Source organism: Myxine glutinosa, chromosome 13, assembly GCF_964187855.1.
Source record: "Myxine glutinosa chromosome 13, kmMyxGlut1.1, whole genome shotgun sequence".
NCBI lineage: Eukaryota > Metazoa > Chordata > Myxini > Myxiniformes > Myxinidae > Myxine > Myxine glutinosa.
Window position 1 is genome coordinate 102,759,345 of NC_136273.1, and position 20,267 is coordinate 102,779,611.

At 46.7% G+C, this 20,267-nt stretch overlaps 1 protein-coding gene across 1 annotated transcript in view; it reads right to left on the reverse strand.

Annotated features, from left to right (window-relative positions):
• The window catches only part of CACYBP (calcyclin binding protein), a 138,615-nt gene extending 118,972 nt beyond the window's left edge, over positions 1-19,643 (reverse strand). The window contains exons 1-2 of the mRNA XM_068134884.2: positions 19,200-19,643; positions 12,020-12,230 (exon numbers count right to left, since the gene is read on the reverse strand). Of these exons, the coding sequence (XP_067990985.1) occupies positions 12,020-12,230; positions 19,200-19,217 (229 nt within the window). The 5' untranslated portion in view covers positions 19,218-19,643. The remainder of the gene's footprint in view (positions 1-12,019; positions 12,231-19,199) is intronic.
• Between the last annotated feature and the right edge of the window lie 624 nt (positions 19,644-20,267).

Below are 20,267 nucleotides of genomic sequence, written 5' to 3' on the forward strand. Positions count from 1 at the left end.
GAGATGGGGTCGAGTAGGGCAAGTAGAGATATGGGGTCGAGTAGGGCAAGTAGAGATATGGGGTAGGGTAGAGCAAGTAGTGATATGGGGTCGAGTAGGGCAAGTAGGGATATGGGGTCGAGTAGGGCAAGTAGAGATATGGGGTAGGGCAAGTAGAGATATGGGGTCGGGTAGGGCAAATAGAGATATGGGGTCGAGTAGGGCAAGTAGAGATATGGGGTAGGGTAGAGCAAGTAGTGATATGGGGTCGAGTAGGGCAAGTAGAGATATGGGGTCTCTCTGACCCTATCAGCACACACACCTTTAGTTCATCTCACCAATGATACAAGACCCTATCAATACACACACCTTTAGTTCATCTCACCAATGATACAAGACCCTATCAATACACACATCTTTAGTTCATCTCACCAATGAAACAAGACCCTTTCAGCATGCACACCTTTAGTTCATCTCACCAATGATACAAGACCCTATCAGCACACAGTCACACACCTTTAGTTCATCTCACCAATGATACAAGACCCTATCAGCACACAGTCACACACCTTTAGTTCATCTCACCAATGAAACAAGACCCTATCAGCACACAGTCACACACCTTTAGTTCATCTCACCAATGATACAAGACCCTATCAGCACACAGTCACACACCTTTAGTTCATCTCACCAATGACACGTGCTTGCTTAATGAAGCCTGGTCTTGGCTTAACAGTTAAGGTGCCTAGGTCAAGATGTTACGGTCTTGAATTGAGCCTCTGTGGTGTCGCAACCAGGTGGGTTGATTCAGCCTGTCATCCTTCTAAGGTCGGCAAAATGAGTGCGAGCGGGCTTGATTAAACCTCACTAATAATTTTACACTCGACCCAAACAAGGCCAATGGAAATCTGATGCAACAAAGCCAGACAGTGTATAATCGGCAGAGGCCTATACAGGCCTAATGTGTGAGGCCCACCAGGAAACAAGACAGAGGCCATATCATTTTGTCTCGGCACTATGGTGGGCATGGTCCAGCAACTTGTCGACCAATGGGGACACATTTCAAAAATTGATCTCCAACAAGAACCCCAACAACAACGTGAAGCTATTGTAGACTTGTGACATGTCACAGGTAAACATCAGAGTTCCTAACTCAAGTTGCGATCTGCAAAATGATTTCAAAGGGCAAATGACCTTTGACCTGTTAAACCCAAAATTGAATCGATCCATAACTGCGCCAGGTTTGGGTGAAATCCCTTCTGCGGTTCACAAGTTATTGTGGCAACAAAGACTTCGATTAAAGGTCACATGATCATCGACGTTTGACCCGTTAACCCCAAAATGTCATAAATTCATATTTGCATCATCGTCCATACCTGTGCCAAGTTTATTCACAAGTTTAAAATAGTTCACAAGTTATCTCGGTAACGGAAATCTGCCCTGCACGCACCCCTTCGCCGATGGAACTCTCTTCCAGAGTCCACTTTCTTCCCTACCCGATTTCAAGTCTGCTACCTACAATCACACCATGGTTTCACAAACAAACACAAACAGGCTTTAGTGAACACGCTGACACCATGTTCCCAAGGGTCTCCCACAGTTCCTCTCCATGTGCTGCGGTGCATCTATTCATCATTTTCTCTTTAACCCATTTTGTGCGTTGACCACAACCGCCTTCTATGTCGATTTCCCATGAACCGTGATGGAGTACCTGCATCAGATGGATATGACGTCACAAAGTTAGCGACACAAATAATCGTTTCAAAGCTCCGAGTACGGCTTAGACACAACAAACATAGTCAGCCAGGTTAGAGGCATCGACAGTTTGAGATGACCGATCGGGGGACGGCCGATCGGGGGATGACCGATCGGGGGGCGACCGATCGGGGGACGGCCGATCGGGGGACGACCGATCGGGGGACGGCCGATCGGGGGACGGCCGATCGGGGGACGGCCGATCGGGGGACGGCCGATCGGGGGACGACCGATCGGGGGACGACCGATCGGGGGACGACCGATCGGGGGACGACCGATCGGGGGACGGCCGATCGGGGGACGGCCGATCGGGGGACGGCCGATCGGGGGACGACCGATCGGGGGACGACCGATCGGGGGACGACCGATCGGGGGACGACCGATCGGGGGACGACCGATCGGGGGACGACCGATCGGGGGACGACCGATCGGGGGACGACCGATCGGGGGACGACCGATCGGGGGACGACCGATCGGGGGACGACCGATCGGGGGACGACCGATCGGGGGACGACCGATCGGGGGACGGCCGATCGGGGGACGACCGATCGGGGGACGGCCCATCGAGGGACGGCCGATCGGGGGACGACCGATCGGGGGACGACCGATCGGGGGACGACCGATCGGGGGACGACCGATCGGGGGACGACCGATCGGGGGACGGCCGATCGGGGGACGGCCGATCGGGGGACGGCCGATCGGGGGACGGCCGATCGGGGGACGGCCCATCGGGGGACGACCGATCGGGGGACGACCGATCGGGGGACGACCGATCGGGGGACGACCGATCAGGGGATGGCCGATCGGGTAATGGCCGATCGGGGGATGGCCGATCGGGAGATGACCGATCGAGGGATGACCGATCGAGAGATGTCCTCATGGATGGAGGTCGTCAATGCCAAACAGGAAATCAGAGCTGTCTCCCTTGACATATCACGTGCCTTCGACACGGTCTGGCACCCCACCCTGCTCACCAAACTCTCCTCTTATGGTATCCATGGAAATCTCCACGCATGGCTTGCGGACTTCATCTCTGGTCGTATCAACGTGTGGCCCTGAATGGATTTCTCTCATATCCCCTTCCTGTTCAGGCTGGAGTTCCCCAAGGCAGTGTGCTGGGCCCTGTGCTTTTTCTGGTCTTCATCAATGATCTCTCTGACTCTCTGGAAAATCCTCTCCATCTCTTTGCTGATGACGCCACTCTCTGCCGCTCCATTCCTCTTCCCTCAGATCGGCAATCTGCAGCCTCCTCACTCTCTGAAGACCTGGACAAAATCAGACTGGTCAAACAAGTGGAACATGTCTTTCAATCCTGACAAATCTCACACTCTTACTATGTCTCTCCGAAAAGACCGACTGGACAACCCTCCCATCTACTTTCTCAACAATCCTCTCCAAGAAGTTCTGTCGCTCAAGCTTTTGGGTCTCACTATCTGCCATGATATTTCTTGGGAAAACCACATTTCCAAGCTGGCCTCCAAAGCCAGTCGCCGACTGGGCATCCTCCGTCGTGTGAAGTCCTTCCTAGGCACACCTGAGCTCCTCACCACATACAAGGCTTTCATCCGCAGCTCAGTGGAATATTGTTCCTCCCTCTGGGCCCGTGCTCCTGCCTCACACCTAGGTCGGCTTCACGCTGTTGAAACCAAAGCTTTCAGAATCATTGGAATCTCCTGCGATGAAGCTATCTCCGAGGGCCTTTCACTCACTCACCGCAGACAGGTAGGTGGTCTTTCTGTCTTCTACCGACTCCTCTCCGGCCTTGCTCCCCCAGCTCTCTCTGTGCTCTGTCCCCCAAATATTCCTACAGGTCACGCAAGATCTGCCAGCAACCCTCTGATGGTTAAACTGCCGAAATCTCGGCTCTCTGCTCACCTTCAATCTTTCATTCCTCTTTTCTCCCGCCTCTGGAACAAACTCCCTCACTCTCTTCAATCCCACTCCTCCCTCCAGGTCTTTAAAACAGCTGTTCACCACCATCTCTTATCCTCCCCCATCCAAAACCTTGATCTTTTCTACCCCCGCTAATTCACCCCAGATCCACCTTGTTTGAAATACCAACTTCTTTCCTGGAAGTCGTTGCAGTGTCCATGTGTTTTATACTCCCCCCCCCCCCCCCCACCCCTCCGCCCCCAAACCCTCTCCCTCCCACAGATCTCTCGATGTCCCTGCTCTCAGATGTTGTTTGTGTTCCTCCCCCTCTCTCCCCATCTTGTCTACCGCTCGCCATGTTATATGTTTTATGCGTCGGTTTGTCCTTCTGTGTGATTAATGTTAGCTCTTTCACGAGCCTCGATCTTGTATACAAAAAGAAAAAGAAAAAGAAAAAAAGAAGATGACCGATCGAGAGATGACCGATCAAATGAAAACCATCACGGTTTGGACTCAAGAATTGCGCTTGGGTTGGTGTCTGGCACAAGGTAAACCATGGTAAAACATATTAACCTTGGGGATAAGCATAAGGTAGTTGCGCTTCCAAGTGGTTGGGTCCCTGAACTTTCGACGAGTGTGCAGCTTCAAGCTTGCTCGAGTCTTATCCTTATTTCCTGCACAATTCATATTTTCTAAATTAGAGCAAAGCCCACTTCTAAATAGATGACAGATCGCCAGAGACTGGTTGTTTCATTCCCAAGTAATTTAAACTCCATGTCCGTTTGCACCCCTGCATCTCACCAAGGCCTCGGTAAATGAAGATACAATATCACCTTACGAAGCAGTCCAGATGCAAACATAAATTTCAATGATTCAGAGAAGGCCCTTGATACCTGTATATGAAGAATGCAGCCACTCACCTTTACAAACTAGGCAGCCAGCTTTGACGTTGCAGAACAAACCCCAATGGATGGACAATGCTTAAACGCAGCATTAGGGAAGCAAATCGCATAAACAGCAGCACTCGATGTGACAAACTATTAGCACTTATAACTTGTCCAAACGCTGAGCTGCTTCATCCATGTATGCCAATGACTCTGCTTGAGCAATACACATCGTCAATCCTTCACACAGCAAAATGCTTCCGTGCACATCAAATTCAGAAGACTACATCAAATGCACGGCTCTTTTGCATTTCTCAGCTTCCTCAGCTTCGTGTAGGCCGGAGCTAATGCATTAGGCCACGTAGCAATGCATCCCAAACATCTTCACGTTTTGCTATTTTTATTTTCTTTACCTGGAACATGTAGCTTCCTGTTTACGAGGCAACCCTAATGCATGAGATGGATGTCAAGCAACGATGTCGGGTGTTGCGTTTGATACGTTTCACAGACATTTCATGGACTTTGCACACTTGACTGTACACTCTGTGCATCTTCAAATCAACTTTCCATTTCACTCCAGCAATATCCATCCACGCACTGCAGCAAAGAGCTTGCAACACCGCTTCTTCATTGGTCAAAAAGCACCGACAGGCCCATGCACACTCCAGACTAACCCAATCACTCATTCACTCACTGAGTCACGCCAACACACGGGCCTGTCAACATCATAGCACAATGGAGGTAGCCTGTTGTGGACTTTAATCATGTTCACATAAACAAGGTGAAATATACATTGGCATCAACATACATGCTAGGTTTAACATGTTCTGAAAAGGGAATGCTCTTCTTCGTTTCAATGCAGCACAAAGCTGCAGGGCACAGCATCATTTACTGAGGATGCAGCTATGCCACTGATGCAATGCCCTCTGCTGGTGAGGGTGGGAATTTGCAATTTGTTAAGGGTGCCAGATATCTTACCTACTCTTCGCGAAGGACACCATGAGATATTTAAGAAGAGAAGAAAAGCAAAATGAAATAATTCAGCTAAAGGGCTGTGGACATGGCACAGGTTTGAGGGTCCAAATGGCCTACTCCGAACACATGCACACATTAGGCACACATTAGGCACACAGGTTTGAGGGTCCAAATGGCCTACTCCGAACACAGGCACACATTAGGCACACAGGTTTGAGGGTCCAAATGGCCTACTCCGAACACATGCACACATTAGGCACACAGGTTTGAGGGTCCAAATTGCCTACTCCGAACACATGCACACATTAGGCACATATTAGGCACACAGGTTTGAGGGTCCAAATTGCCTACTCCGAACACATGCACACATTAGGCACACAGGTTTGAGGGTCCAAATTGCCTACTCCGAACACATGCACACATTAGGCACACATTAGGCACACAGGTTTGAGGGTCCAAATGGCCTACTCCGAACACAGGCACACATTAGGCACACAGGTTTGAGGGTCCAAATGGCCTACTCCGAACACATGCACACATTAGGCACACAGATTTGAGGGTCCAAATTGCCTACTCCGAACACATGCACACATTAGGCACACAGGTTTGAGGGTCCAAATAGCCTACTCCGAACACATGCACACATTAGGCACACATTAGGCACACAGGTTTGAGGGTCCAAATGGCCTACTCCGAACACATGCACACATTAGGCACACAGATTTGAGGGTCCAAATTGCCTACTCCGAACACATGCACACATTAGGCACACAGGTTTGAGGGTCCAAATAGCCTACTCCGAACACAGGCACACAGGTTTGAGGGTCCAAATAGCCTACTCCGAACACATGCACACATTAGGCACACAGATTTGAGGGTCCAAATTGCCTACTCCGAACACATGCACACATTAGGCACACAGGTTTGAGGGTCCAAATGGCCTACTCCGAACACAGGCACACATTATGCACACAGGTTTGAGGGTCCAAATAGCCTACTCCGAACACAGGCACACAGGTTTGAGGGTCCAAATTGCCTACTCCGAACACATGCACACATTAGGCACACAGATTTGAGGGTCCAAATAGCCTACTCCAAACACATGCACACATTAGGCACACAGATTTGAGGGTCCAAATTGTCTACTCCAAACACATGCACACATTAGGCACACAGATTTGAGGGTCCAAATAGCCTACTCCAAACACATGCACACATTAGGCACACAGGTTTGAGGGTCCAAATAGCCTACTCCAAACACATGCACACATTAGGCACACAGGTTTGAGGGTCCAAATGGCCTACTCCGAACACAGGCACACATTATGCACACAGGTTTGAGGGTCCAAATAGCCTACTCCGAACACAGGCACACAGGTTTGAGGGTCCAAATTGCCTACTCCGAACACATGCACACAGGCACACAGATTTGAGGGTCCAAATTGTCTACTCCGAACACATGCACACATTAGGCACACAGGTTTGAGGGTCCAAATAGCCTACTCCAAACACATGCACACATTAGGCACACAGATTTGAGGGTCCAAACAGCCTACTCCAAACACATGCACACATTAGGCACACAGATTTGAGGGACCAAATAGCCTACTCAAAACACATGCACACATTAGGCACACAGATTTGAGGGACCAAATTGCCTACTCCGAATACATGCACACATTAGGCACACATTAGGCACACAGATTTGAGGGTCCAAACAGCCTACTCCAAACACATGCACACATTAGGCACACAGGTTTGAGGGTCCAAATTGCCTACTCCGAACACATGCACACATGAGGCACACAGATTTGAGGGTCCAAATAGCCTTCTCCGAACACATGCACACATTAGGCACACAGATTTGAGGGACCAAATTGCCTACTCCGAACACATGCACACATTAGGCACACAGGTTTGAGGGTCCAAACAGCCTACTCCAAACACATGCACACATTAGGCACACAGATTTGAGGGTCCAAATAGCCTACTCCGAACACATGCACACATTAGGCACACAGATTTGAGGGTCCAAATAGCCTTCTCCGAACACATGCACACATTAGGCACACAGATTTGAGACACAGAACGTTGAGTTCAATAACGCTATGGTTGAGGATAAAAATAAATAATATTTTTCATCATCAGACAAAACGAACCACCTTTAGAGGCCATTTTTCCCCGGAGAGCAGCGGTTGGCCTTTTTCGGGCAGCGTGGTCCCCTTTTTGAAGCAATGTTTTATGGCCGGATGGCCTTCCTGCCGCCAACCCTGTTAGTCGCCCCATGCGACACACAGGGAATTACCAATGACCTGGTACTCAATTTGCCGACCTCGGAAGGATGACAGGCTGAGTCAACCCCCCCTGGTGTTAATTCAGCGATCGACCGGGATTCGAACCCAGGATCCTAGGATCCCAAACCGGCACCCTAACCGCTAAGCCAACACTGGGCTGAAGTGAAGAAGAAGCCTGAACAAAAAGATTTTCAAGCTTCTTCTTCACTTCACAACAGACAAAACGGTCAACAAAAAATGCATTTTATTTTCGACATAAACATTATTACATTTAAAAGTTGCTGCCATTGGAGAACTGGTCAAAATGCTGTAATTGGCATACAAACACGTGTTTAAAATGTAAAAACTAATCTTCCCAAAGCTGTACTGTTATATACACCAATGTATGGCAGGTTATACTTGTACATAATCTTTCTGACCAAATGAGCACATGTCTAACTAGATTGGGCACTTCTGCCAGGTGAGCAGTTTACGTTTTGTATCCCCTGATAGATCAGATCTGGATCCGACATGAACCAAAATATAATCGGCTTCTTATTGTCACTTAACCAACTCACCCAACAAGTTTTGTCCTAACTCCTCCACAACGTTTTGAAATATCATGCTGCATGTCATTTTTGGCCCGATCACTCAATGGTGAAGAATCACTTGAAAAAATATATATATATATTGTACCCGCATGCGGATTTGGATCTTTGCCAAAATCTAATTGATTTGTCCTTGTCACACAGCCAACATGTCCACCAAGTTTCAGCCGATTTCGTCCACAACTTTGAGATATCGTGATGTAGATCGATTTTTTTTTGTCCCACACACCGTCCCAGTGGTGAAGAATAACTGAAAAAATTCTCAGATCCAGATCCGGATCTTCACCAAAATCTAATCGTATCGTCCTGGTCACATACCCAACCGCTCCACCAAATTTCGTCTGAATCCATCCACCACTTTTGAGATATCCTGTTCACAGACAGACAGACAGAAAAACAACCAGACAGAGGTGAAAACATAACCTCCATCCACCTTTGGTGGCCGAGGTAATAACATAACTGATGTTTTGCTGGAAGTGGATCCACATTTTCAATGTTTTGTGTGTGGTAGGATGTCAAAACTACGAAATGTATCACAGGCTCACTCCCCTGATCATCTGTTCTCTGGATGGAATGCTCTCGGCAGTTTTCAGAATATGCTCAATTAAAATATTTCGGCAAAACCATTTTTCGGGAACATGGAACAGCACAAAGCACACGCGGCTCATTATGTACGACTGATCAAAAGAGTCATTGCAGATAAACATTTAACATATCAACACGTCTGCCAGGTTAGTCTTTGGAGACTGCCACTGGTAACATGTAATCCAGTGTTACCTACCCGCCGCACGGTCGGGTTGGCGGCGACTAAACCGACACCCCTCACTGGCTTACTGGTGTGGAGGGTGACTTTGACACCTGCCAGAAGTTGTTTTTTTAAACCACCTGACAAAGGGCGGATGAGCTCCCATAGGGAGCCAACGGCCATCCAGTGGAGAGATGGTGTCTCCTAAAAAATAAAAACCCAATGGGAGAAGGAAAATTTATTTTTCCACCTGGCCGAGTTACCCCTTCCTGCAAAGTCATCCTGTGAAGAGGTTTCCTTGTTTCAGGGCAAGGTGAAGGTTCTGCCAGTGTTTCCTCTTTTTCTTTGTAGCCCTTCACATTTGGTGGTTCTCAGTCTTGTTTAGGGCGCATAACAATAACTAAATCCTCGTGTCGCGAAAAGTCCTTCCTCGGCACGACTGAGCTCCTCACCACAAACAAAGCTTTCATTCACAGTATGATGGAATACTGCTCTCCCCTCTGGGCTGGTGCTCCTGCCTCACACCTAGCTCGGCTTCACGCTGTTGAAACCAAAGCTTTCAGAATCATTGGAATCTCTCGTGATGAAGCTAACTCCGAGGGCCTTTTACTCACTCACCACAAACAGGTCGGTGGACTTTCTGTCTTCTACCGACTCCTCTCTGGCCTAGCTCCACCAGCTTTGTCTGTGCACCATCCTCCAAATATTCCTTCAGGACACACAAGATCTGCCAGAAACTGCCGAAATCAAGACTCTCTGCTCACCTTCACTCTTTCATTCCTCTTTTCTCCTGCCTCTGGAACAATCTCCCACACTCTCTTCAATCCCTCTCCTCCCTCCAGGTCTTTAAAACAGATGTTCACCACCTTCTCTTATCTTCCCCAATCTAAAACTTTGATATTTTCTACCCCCGTTAATACACTACAAATCTGCCTCTTTCAATCCCCAACTTCGTTCCTGAAATTCCTAGTAGTGTTCATTTGCTTTATACCGTGTATTCCCCCCTCCTCCCCCAGCCCTCCCCCTTCCACAGATCTACCGACGTTCCTGTTCTCTACTGTTGTTGTGCTTGTATGCTTCCCTCTCTCTCCCCCTCTTGTCTGCCGCTCCCTTCATTGCACGTTTTATGTCTGTGCATGTTTTTATGTTTGATGTGTTAGCTCTTACACGAGCCTCAATTCTGTGTACAAAAAATAATAATAATAATAATAAAAAAATAAAAATAAAAAAGTCCCTAAAGTGTCCATCTTGTTTATCCCGAATACCCCGCCCCAGCCCTCTGTCTTCCATAGATCTCTCGATGTCCCTGTTCTCTACTGATGTTGGTCCTGTTATCTACTGTTGTTGTGCTTCCCTCTCTCTCTCCCTCATGTCCTGCTCCCTTTTTTACATGTTCTATGTGTTAGCTCTCATATGAGCCCTGACGAAGCGTACATTTATATATATATACATATACTGTATAGTGTATACACATTTCTTACGGCGTAGCCCGTAGGGCAAAGCCTTTCTTCAACAAGGTTTGTCCGACTATCCATATGTATGTCCCTCAAAAAGGTACACCAATCAGAGCTGAGAATCTGGTCACATGACAGGGGTGATGTGATGCGATTATGTATGTGATGTCATTACGCCGTCGATGGCTGACTCTAACACACCGCCATTTTGATTTATATGCTGTTCAAGCTGAACATATCGTCAAACCTGTCATACATCACCATCAAATATCGAAAGCATCGGCGTAACGGGTCTTCCAATGGGACAGTGCATATAGGCCTTCGGCTTCATGCCTTCATACCTCATCTTCAGGCCACTTCAGACAAATTAGTCCAGGTTTCTTAATACAGTAGCATATTCTTCGTAATAATAATAGTAACGTTAATCTTACTATAATTCACCAATGTCCGTCCGTCTGTCTGTCTGTCTGTCTGTCTTGTCCGTTCGAAGGTACCGCAAAAATGGCTGAACCGATCGCAACGATATTTTGGGTGGGTAATGCTCAGACCCCCTGGAGTGAAATAGGCTGTATTTTTTTTCCAATTTTCCAAGTTTTCCAATTTTCCAGTTTTTCCAAACATGATGGAATAATATTTACCGATATGAACAGTGATGTGGCTTTTGTTGAAATTCTACAAATACTGTTTATTCTACGTACCAGGAGAGAGTGGATCGACTCCTGACGAACTCTTCCTATATAAACGTACGGCTCCGAAGTAACATGGCAGCGTGTGCAAAGCGACTGAGAAACAGGTGTAGCGGCCGCTTCCGTGTTACAGATTCGGCGCGCACTCTTCACACATAAACGTGCGACTGAGAAAGACGTGTAGCGGCCGCTTCCGTTTTGCAGAATTCAATCTTTTTTTCAAAATGGGCGCCATGCACTGTTTAGATTTTGATGATTTGCGTGTGATATGATTCTACGATGTTTATATGAATCGTTTAAAATTTTTAAAAGCCTTAAATTTCTGATATTTTGCCTTTTCATTTGGGCTTCCCAATTGAAGCCCCGCCCATAAGGCGGGTACCGTTGCTAGTAATAATAATATAGTAAATATAATCGTAACACTGCGATCCCTTTGTCGTGACTGCAAAGTTACTGGATTGAAGCGGTGTATGGTTGGTTCATTGTTGACTCGAAACATACAGAATAAACCAGTGTCTCAATGCAATCTATTCGTTTCCATGGTGACAGACAGCTTAGAGACCTGAGTACTTCAAAATATATATATATATATTTACATTACTTGCTAACTGGTATCTCCAACCAGGTCGCACTATCCTCTTCAACTGAAGAATCAAACAAGCCCAGCTACGCTGCTGTTAGCCTTTCGGTCTTGTTTTTGACATGATCAGGGGCAACGTTAAGCAAAGAGCAACCAATTAAGACAGTAATCTATTAAGACTAAACACCCTCACCTCATTGACACATACCGTAACTGGTGAGCTTCACAGTAAAGGTGCCAGGGACGTGTGATTGGCTGCTGTGTTTACTCTCATCGCTGGAGGATAAGGAAGACTTCTTGACTTGGAGAGTCTGGCATTCGGTCTCAAGCCTGGCCTGCTCCGTTTGCAGCAATCGGCGTGGCCTCTCTCGCTTAACTAGGCCAAGAAGCTCTTTCACCTCTGCCAAATCTTTTTGAATCTGAGGAAAAGAAAATTATAAAATAACAAAAAACAGCAAAACAATAAAATTGGTTATTCCCAGCTTCCATGTATCACCCACATTTTCACCTTCCTTGTATTCCCAACGTTCGCACACTCCATGCACTACGCTGCAGACATCCCCTTTACTCACAACAACAAATGGACTCATTTATAGCACATCCGTGTGACAGTAATAGTACAAAGGGTTGCAGTTCATTGGCCGAGGGTCCCACTACAAACTTTGCTCAAACGCAGCATCGCAATCCCCAGCCACAGAGTAAAGTGTGATATAGACGCAAGGAGAGTAAATAACGGGCTATGTTTGACGAGGTGCTTCAACACAGCATAACCACGCAAGGTGGTATTTTCAATGCATCGTACCCCCGTAATCATTACCAACATTGTTGTGCGTCAGAGATTACGAGTTTCACCGATGGAAACATTGCAGAGCAGGTACACCTGATACACAACTACGCACAGATTTTATATTTTGATGCACCTTTTGTGGCGTACAAAGAATACCAACAACTATGGCTCCACTTTCCAAACAACGGTCCAGCATGACAGCAACAACCTGTTACAATTTGTTCACTTCAGCCATGCGTACCTGTCACGTCACTTGACACGTTTAATCAAGACAGTAGGATGTTGTATTTCACAAAGATACTGCAGGTCGATCTGTGAATCTCAATGAGGATGTAAAATGAAGTGAAACATGGAAAAAGGACCTCTGATAGCATGTTGTTGTTGTTGTTGTTGCCACCCTGCTTGTTGTTATAGTATGTGTGCTCTTTCCATGGACCATGGTATATTTATCCTCACGGGTATATTTAATGAGGAATATTGCAATTTGCTCAGTCGGTCTGTCTGTTTGTCCATCTTGCCATGTCCTCATAAACGAAAAAAAAAAAACAACCCTTTTTAAGGCCATTTTCCCTGCAAGAGCGTGAGTTGCCTTGCGGGCCCCATGACAATCATCATGGTTCCCTGTTTGAGGCAATGCTTTTATGGCCGGATGCCATTCCTGATACCAACCCTTTAGTCGCCTCTTACGATGCGCAGGGATACGGTGTACCTATTCTAAACCGGGGCATACACCGGCACATTCATCCCAGTAAGCTGGTGCTCAATTTGCCACCTCGGAAGGATGACAGGCCGAGTCAACCCTCCTGGCGTTAATTCAGCGATCGACCGGGATTCGAACCCAGGATCCTCGGATCCCAAGCCGGTACCCTAACCGCTAAGCCAACACCAAGCTCTGTGTCCTCATAAACTGTTCAGCAAAAATTCACCAAACTTGATAGTTACGATCAATACATGGCAAGAAGGTGCAAGAGCAGTATCAATTTTGGCCCTGCCCCCTGTACAGGGTTTAAAAGGTCAAATTCCCAAAAATGCAATTACGGCACATTTTAAAATGAAACTCTGGATATGCCAATCAACATTGGGGGGCGCATGGAATATGTAACGTGCTTCATGCCCTGTAGGGGACAATGTCACAGGGGTCAAAACAAGATTTTTTAAACAAAAATAATGTTGGGTCATTCATGGTTGAACTTTTTGCCATCTGCAAACTTTGCTTTAGGTGCACAGCGTGGGGATTTGTGACGCGCGCGACAGACTTCGCTCTAGTTTTGTATTGCTTTGAGAAGTAGGCAATTACATTGGGTATACAACTCCTTCCGTGTCCGTCAAGCTTCATTCTAACCTAAACGGTCCCTCCTCTCATACCGTCGGAACCGCAACATCAGCTCCATTCATGCTTCTTCTTCTTCTTCCATTAATGAAAGATGTCACCCTTCAATTTCACCCAATGGAACAAAATAGCAACGTGTACTGCTGAGGTGTGGAAGGGTGGATCTCTCAGTGGCCACCAAGGTGTCGAGTGTGGTTATAGTAAGGGCATTTTATGAGATATTTCACAAATCTGTTAACTAAATTGTTACCAAAAAATTTCTTCACCAATATGTTTGCAAAGGTGTGTAATAACATGTGTTAAAATGTTGAAGTTCAACTCCCGTGGGAAACCCAGAAAAAAAGCTGTTGAATTCGGGTACCGAAAAATTATTTTCGAGAATTTTTATTTTTTTTAATCGGCCCTTAAGTAACTTATGAGGGGTCAAATAAGGGTTTTTCATGATTCTGAGTTGATTGTTAACATTTATATTTTCACTTTTACATTTACACACAAAGTAGCTTTTATTTCACATACATATATAATACTCAAGAGTTATTTCTCATTCACAATGTCAGAAGTTTCAACAGTCATTGTCTATGTCTTCTTCAGACTCAACAACATCATGGCTGCAGTTTCTGCATGTAATGCCATTACAGACTCCACAGGCCGAGATGCACGTGACCCCATTCTTCTTGCAGCTGCATCGCCGGTTGCTGCAATCTCCATGACAATTACAGCTCGTGAACTGCAATAGCTCCTCAGGAGCCGTGGGGTCCAGTGTTGGAACTGGCTCATACCCATGCACACCTATTGTCCATCCATAGTCACTGGGGTTCAGAGACATGCTCTGTAGAAGGATCCAGTCCCGGGTCTGCAGGTAGGCACGGAGTGAATGTTGTGCAGCTGCACCCTCTGTTGGAGGTAGAGTCTCTGGTTTGATCACTCCTGCCGCTGCCTTCCTTGAGAACATGTTGTACCGAATTTCACCCAATGTTGATAGATGGCTGCATCGATGAGGAGGTGAACACGGATTGCCTTGTCAAAACATCCTCCATCCATGATGTGGTTGGCTGTCGTACTTCCAGGATAGATCAGCTGGATCACATCTAGTAGTCCAGAATCTTCCATGATGTTACCCATTGATCCAAGATAAGACTTCAGCAGGTGAAAACCACCCAACCTTGGAATGACGGGTAGATTTGCCTGCTTAATTATATTCACAGCCTTCAGCCAAATCGGAAGATCAAAGGTCACTATAGCGACCCCAGCGCGCCGTATGCACTCTTTCAGAGTGGTGAAGATGGTGTTGAGGTCATTAGGGTCTCCTTCAATAACTGGGAGGAACTCGATCTGTGTGCTCTGCTTTGCATCATTAGCATGGATTCTCTTCATCCAGCCATTCCAGTTGGAGTGTGGGAACTCAGGATCGTTGGCTTTGATCACCCACCCCGCTGCCCAGAGTGTGTCACCTGGAGTGAGGAGTGGCTGATCATGAGCCAGGGAGGAGGAAAGCTCAGCGAGGGGGAGGAAACATGATCGCGTTCGTTCCTATCTGTTTCCTGTTCGTAAATGGAATAATCTTTACTTCAGTTCCTCTCAGGATCTTAGCTTTGTCGAGTGCCTTCAACTTCACCCGGGGGAAAGCTGCTGTTGTCTGTGGATCTGGCAAAGGTGGTGCCGGAGAGGTGACTTCGATCCAACCCATTGAGTGAAAGGGAGTGTTTCCGTGAATAGAGACAATGTTTAAATCTATATTGTCTCCAACAAACTGAGTGACTGCATTGTTTGTTTCCCCAACCTCCATAAAGACCACCTGATCATTACTTGACAATTCACTTTCACTGGCTGGCACTTTGGCTGTCATCACTGATTGATCCTCAAGCGCAGCATCAACCACAATCTCATCATTGATCTGTTCATCGGTTTCCTCCACAATGGTGTCAAGAGTGCCAGAGGTATCTGGAACATCATCTCCACTCCTACTATTAAGGAAGCAGTATTTGTAGTTTTGTGTCTCCGTGTAAGACTCAGTGTATCCCAGCCAGTGGAACTTGTTGAGCATCCATTTTGACCCAAATCTATGATCAAGTTGTATGGCAAGCCCCATTTGGTGTGGCAATACTCCAGACCGAGGTCGACAGGCCTTAATAAAATTCTGCCCCCAAACGGCAACTCTTTCGTCTGTCTTGACAATCGGTCTCAAGAACATCTGAAGGCTTGCAGGAACAAGTGTCAGCTGACTATCGATGTCAGTCATACTGTGTGTGGTGGGGTATGACTTTGGACCTAAATCAATCAAGGCAATATCATTGGATATGAACTTGAGTGCCGTCTTTATGATCTGAGTCTTCTCATCTCCATGGTCAAGATTAGCATGATGCTCTCGCAGAATATTGTCGGTGCCATCTTTGAGACAGAGTACATCTGCCCTTCTTTCCTGTGTTGTGAAATACAAGGTGTCTTCGTATTTCTCTAGAAGTTTTATCTTTAGCCAATGCTTTGAATAAGAAAGGCTCTTCTCTGGTGACTGATCAAACTCCTGCAGCTTTTCATGGACTTGGTCCATGTTCATTACCCCATGCTCTAATTCTGAGTCTAACCATTCGCAGAATTCAATAAAAACTGCCTCTCGCTCCTCATCAATACTCCTCTGTCCTCTCTTCCTTTTTCCTTCCTCATCAGTCTTGGACAAACTGTCACCTCTCGCAAACATAAGTTTGCATCGCAAATGGTACAGTGTTTCTTCTGCTACCAAGTCGTTGATCCCTTCCAGGCGTCCAGTGACTTCAGTGCCCCAGTCATCCCCGCGACTCCGTGCTGTCTTCAGCAAGCTTGCCTTCAGTGTATCTGCCGTCAAATTATCTGGCACTCTGTATTTCTTTCTAGCTTGTGCTGGATTATTTTTGTAGAGCTGGGCTGGTTGGTTGCAAAGAATGCATACATCCTTATACAGGAGGTCAACTGACTGTGATCTTCTAGAACTGCAGCCAGTTGATGAACTGAACTCACAAGTAGTGCGTCTTCTCTTCAACTTTGATGACTCTTTCTCTGCCTTTGATGCTTGAGCTGACTTCTTGGTGGTTGCAACAAAGTTGTTGTACAGATCATTTTTACACTTCTGGTGGTTCCTCAGTTTTCCTTCCTTTTGAGCCTCCTTCATACGTTCCACAACAGTAACATTTTCGACAGTTTCTGCTTGTTTCAATAAAATTGAGTATCCCTTTGGAGTTGCCTGTATGAGCCTTTCAGCTGGTGTATCCGAGCGTGCACAGATGAAGCAATTGAGCACAGGTGGAGTAACGTCTTCATCCATATTGCTAGACTCCATGTCCTGCAATGTAGAAAATGAGATATATTTAGAAATTATTTTTCCACAAAGGAGTGTCTGTGGTGAAATATAAATGTTAACAATCAACTCAGAATCATGAAAAACCCTTATTTGACCCCTCATAAGTTACTTAAGGGCTGATTAAAAAAAATAAAAATTCTCGAAAATAATTTTTCGGTACCCGAATTCAACAGCTTTTTTTCTGGGTTTCCCACGGGAGTTGACCTTCAACATTTTAACACATGTTATTACTTATTACACACCTTTACAAACATATTGGTGAAGAAATTTTTTGGTAACAATTTAGTTAACAGATTTTCATATGTTTCCCTTACTATTACAAAGTACGAGTTCGGGTGCGGTGCGAGAATGGATGCTGCATCTTGGAGTATGCCGTTCTTCCCATGGACTGAAACGTCTTGTCCGCGCTGTATCTTTATGCACCAGAATCCCGGTACGGAACCCCAAATAAATCCCTGGTGTGAGATATTTCGCACCAGTTGCAGCAGACAGCTATTGGCATCGGGATAAGACAGGTATAACGGGAAAACGCCAGGTGGGTCCATTTGTGTCCAACTTACCTTGTGGTCGCTCGTGAGAAACACCTTTGCTTAAATACGCCAACGAAAAAAACCACGTCATCCATCGAGACAATCTCGTCTTGTCCGAGCAAACATTCACAGAGACACTCAACGTTCGTGGACAGAACACACACCCGAGACACCGAGACACGAGCCGCGTTCGTGGACAGAGACAGAGACACGTGCCTCGTTTGTGGACAGAGACACACACCCGAGACATCAAGACACAGAGACACCGAAATAAAAACACACGAGCCGCGTTCATGGACAGACACACAGATTCACGTGCCGCGTTCGTGGACAGAGACACAGAGCCACGAGCCGCGTTCATCGACAGAGACACATAGACAGAGTCACGTGCCTCGCTCGTGGACAGAGACACAGAGTCAGTCACGTGCCTCGTTCGTGGACAGAGACACAGAGACAGAGTCACGTGCCTCGCTCGTGGACAGAGACACAGAGACAGAGTCACGTGCCTCGCTCGTGGACAGAACACACATCCCAGACACGTGCCTCGTTCGTGGACAGAGACACAGAGTCAGAGTCACGTGCCTCGTTCGTGGACAGAGACACAGAGACAGAGTCACGTGCCTCGCTCGTGGACAGAGACACAGAGACAGAGTCACGTGTCTTGTTTGTAGACAGAGACAGAGTCACGTGCCTCGCTCGTGGACAGAGACACAGAGACAGAGTCACGTGTCCTGTTTGTAGACAGAGACGGAGTCACGTGCCTCGTTCGTGGACAGAACACACATCCCAGACACGTGTCTCGTTCGTGGACAGAGACACAGATAAAGAGACACGTGCCTCGTTCGTGGACAGAACACACACCCGAGACACCGAGACACGTGCCTCGTTCATGGACAGAACACACATCCAGGACACGTGCCTCGTTCATGGACAGAGACACGTGCCTCATTCGTGGACAGAACACACGTCCAAGACACGTGCATCGTTCGTGGACAGAACACACATCACAGACACAGAGACACGTTTATCGTTCGTGGACAAAACACACATCACAGAGACACAGACACAGAGACACGTGCCTCGTTCATGGACAGAACACACATCCAAGACACGTGCCTCGTTCATGGACAGAACACACATCCAAGACACGTGCCTCGTTCATGGACAGAGACACAGAGACAGAGTCACGTGCCTCGTTCATCGACAGAGACACAGAGACAGAGTCACGTGCCTCGCTCGTGGACAGAGACACACGTCCAAGTCACGTGCCTCGTTCGTGGACAGAACACACATCAGACACAGAGACACGTTCATCGTTCGTGGACAGAACACACATCACAGAGACATAGACACAGAGACACGTGCCTCGTTCGTAGACAGAACACACATCACAGATACACGTGCCATCACCTCTTCAAGAGTCGCCATGATGTCACTCAGCAGAGATTTCGCGAAACTTCCAGAACCAGCGGACACCCTCCAATGTTAATTCTTTGCGACGTTGTTTCCTCGATGTCAAAATTCTCGATGGTTTTTATTCTCTTTCTCCCTCACGCTTTCGTTGTTCGATTTGATTTCTTGTCTTTCACACACTAAAAGGCGCTAAAAAAGAGTTAATTTGCGGTTTCGCTTCCGAGTGAATAAGCACGGTTTCAGGGTTCCGCTTTCGCCTCGAATCCGCTGAATAAATTAACAAAATTAACATTGCAATCTCCAGGTTAAGCATCGATTTCTCTTTCCCAACGGAGATGAAAAGAGCAAATTAATACATTATTAATAACCATTAATCTCTCAGAATGGAAAAATTGCTTTTCCTCAACCACGACCGACCAAATACGGTAGTTACTGCTACTTACTATACCGTCAAGGATATCATTACATGTGCAAGAATTTTACATTAGTAAAAGTGGTCATGGTGCCACATGAATGACTCAGGAAATGGAAGTATATTTCATTTCATTTATTATTTTGGAGGTAAATCACAACGTGGACACATTTTGCCCCTGCAGGATTTATTCAAGGTGAACCGAATCACTGTCGAGCAACTCTCTTGGCGCCAAACAAAAAATATAGAAAAAAAGAAATTACACTGATAAAATGCAGGGTAAAAAAAATTAAAATGCACAAGTATCCTCACTATAATTCACGGAGCGGTTTGTTTCACTCTTGTCTTAATGGTGTTCACTCCGACAGGATTAGCGTCAAAACGGAGTCCCACAGGGGAGTGTTCTCGGTCCCCACCCAGATCTTCGTGTTGTGTGTGCGTCAATGACCTGCAGACTGAGAAACAAAACTCTGTCCAGATTGATGCTGACGACACTAATATCAATGGGGACGTCACAACCCGAGCACACTCGATATCATTACAGGAGGACCTTGGGCCGTCACAACCCGAGCACACTCGATATCATTACAGTAGGACCATGGGACGTCACAACCCGAGCACACTCGATATCATTACAGGAGGACCTTGGGACG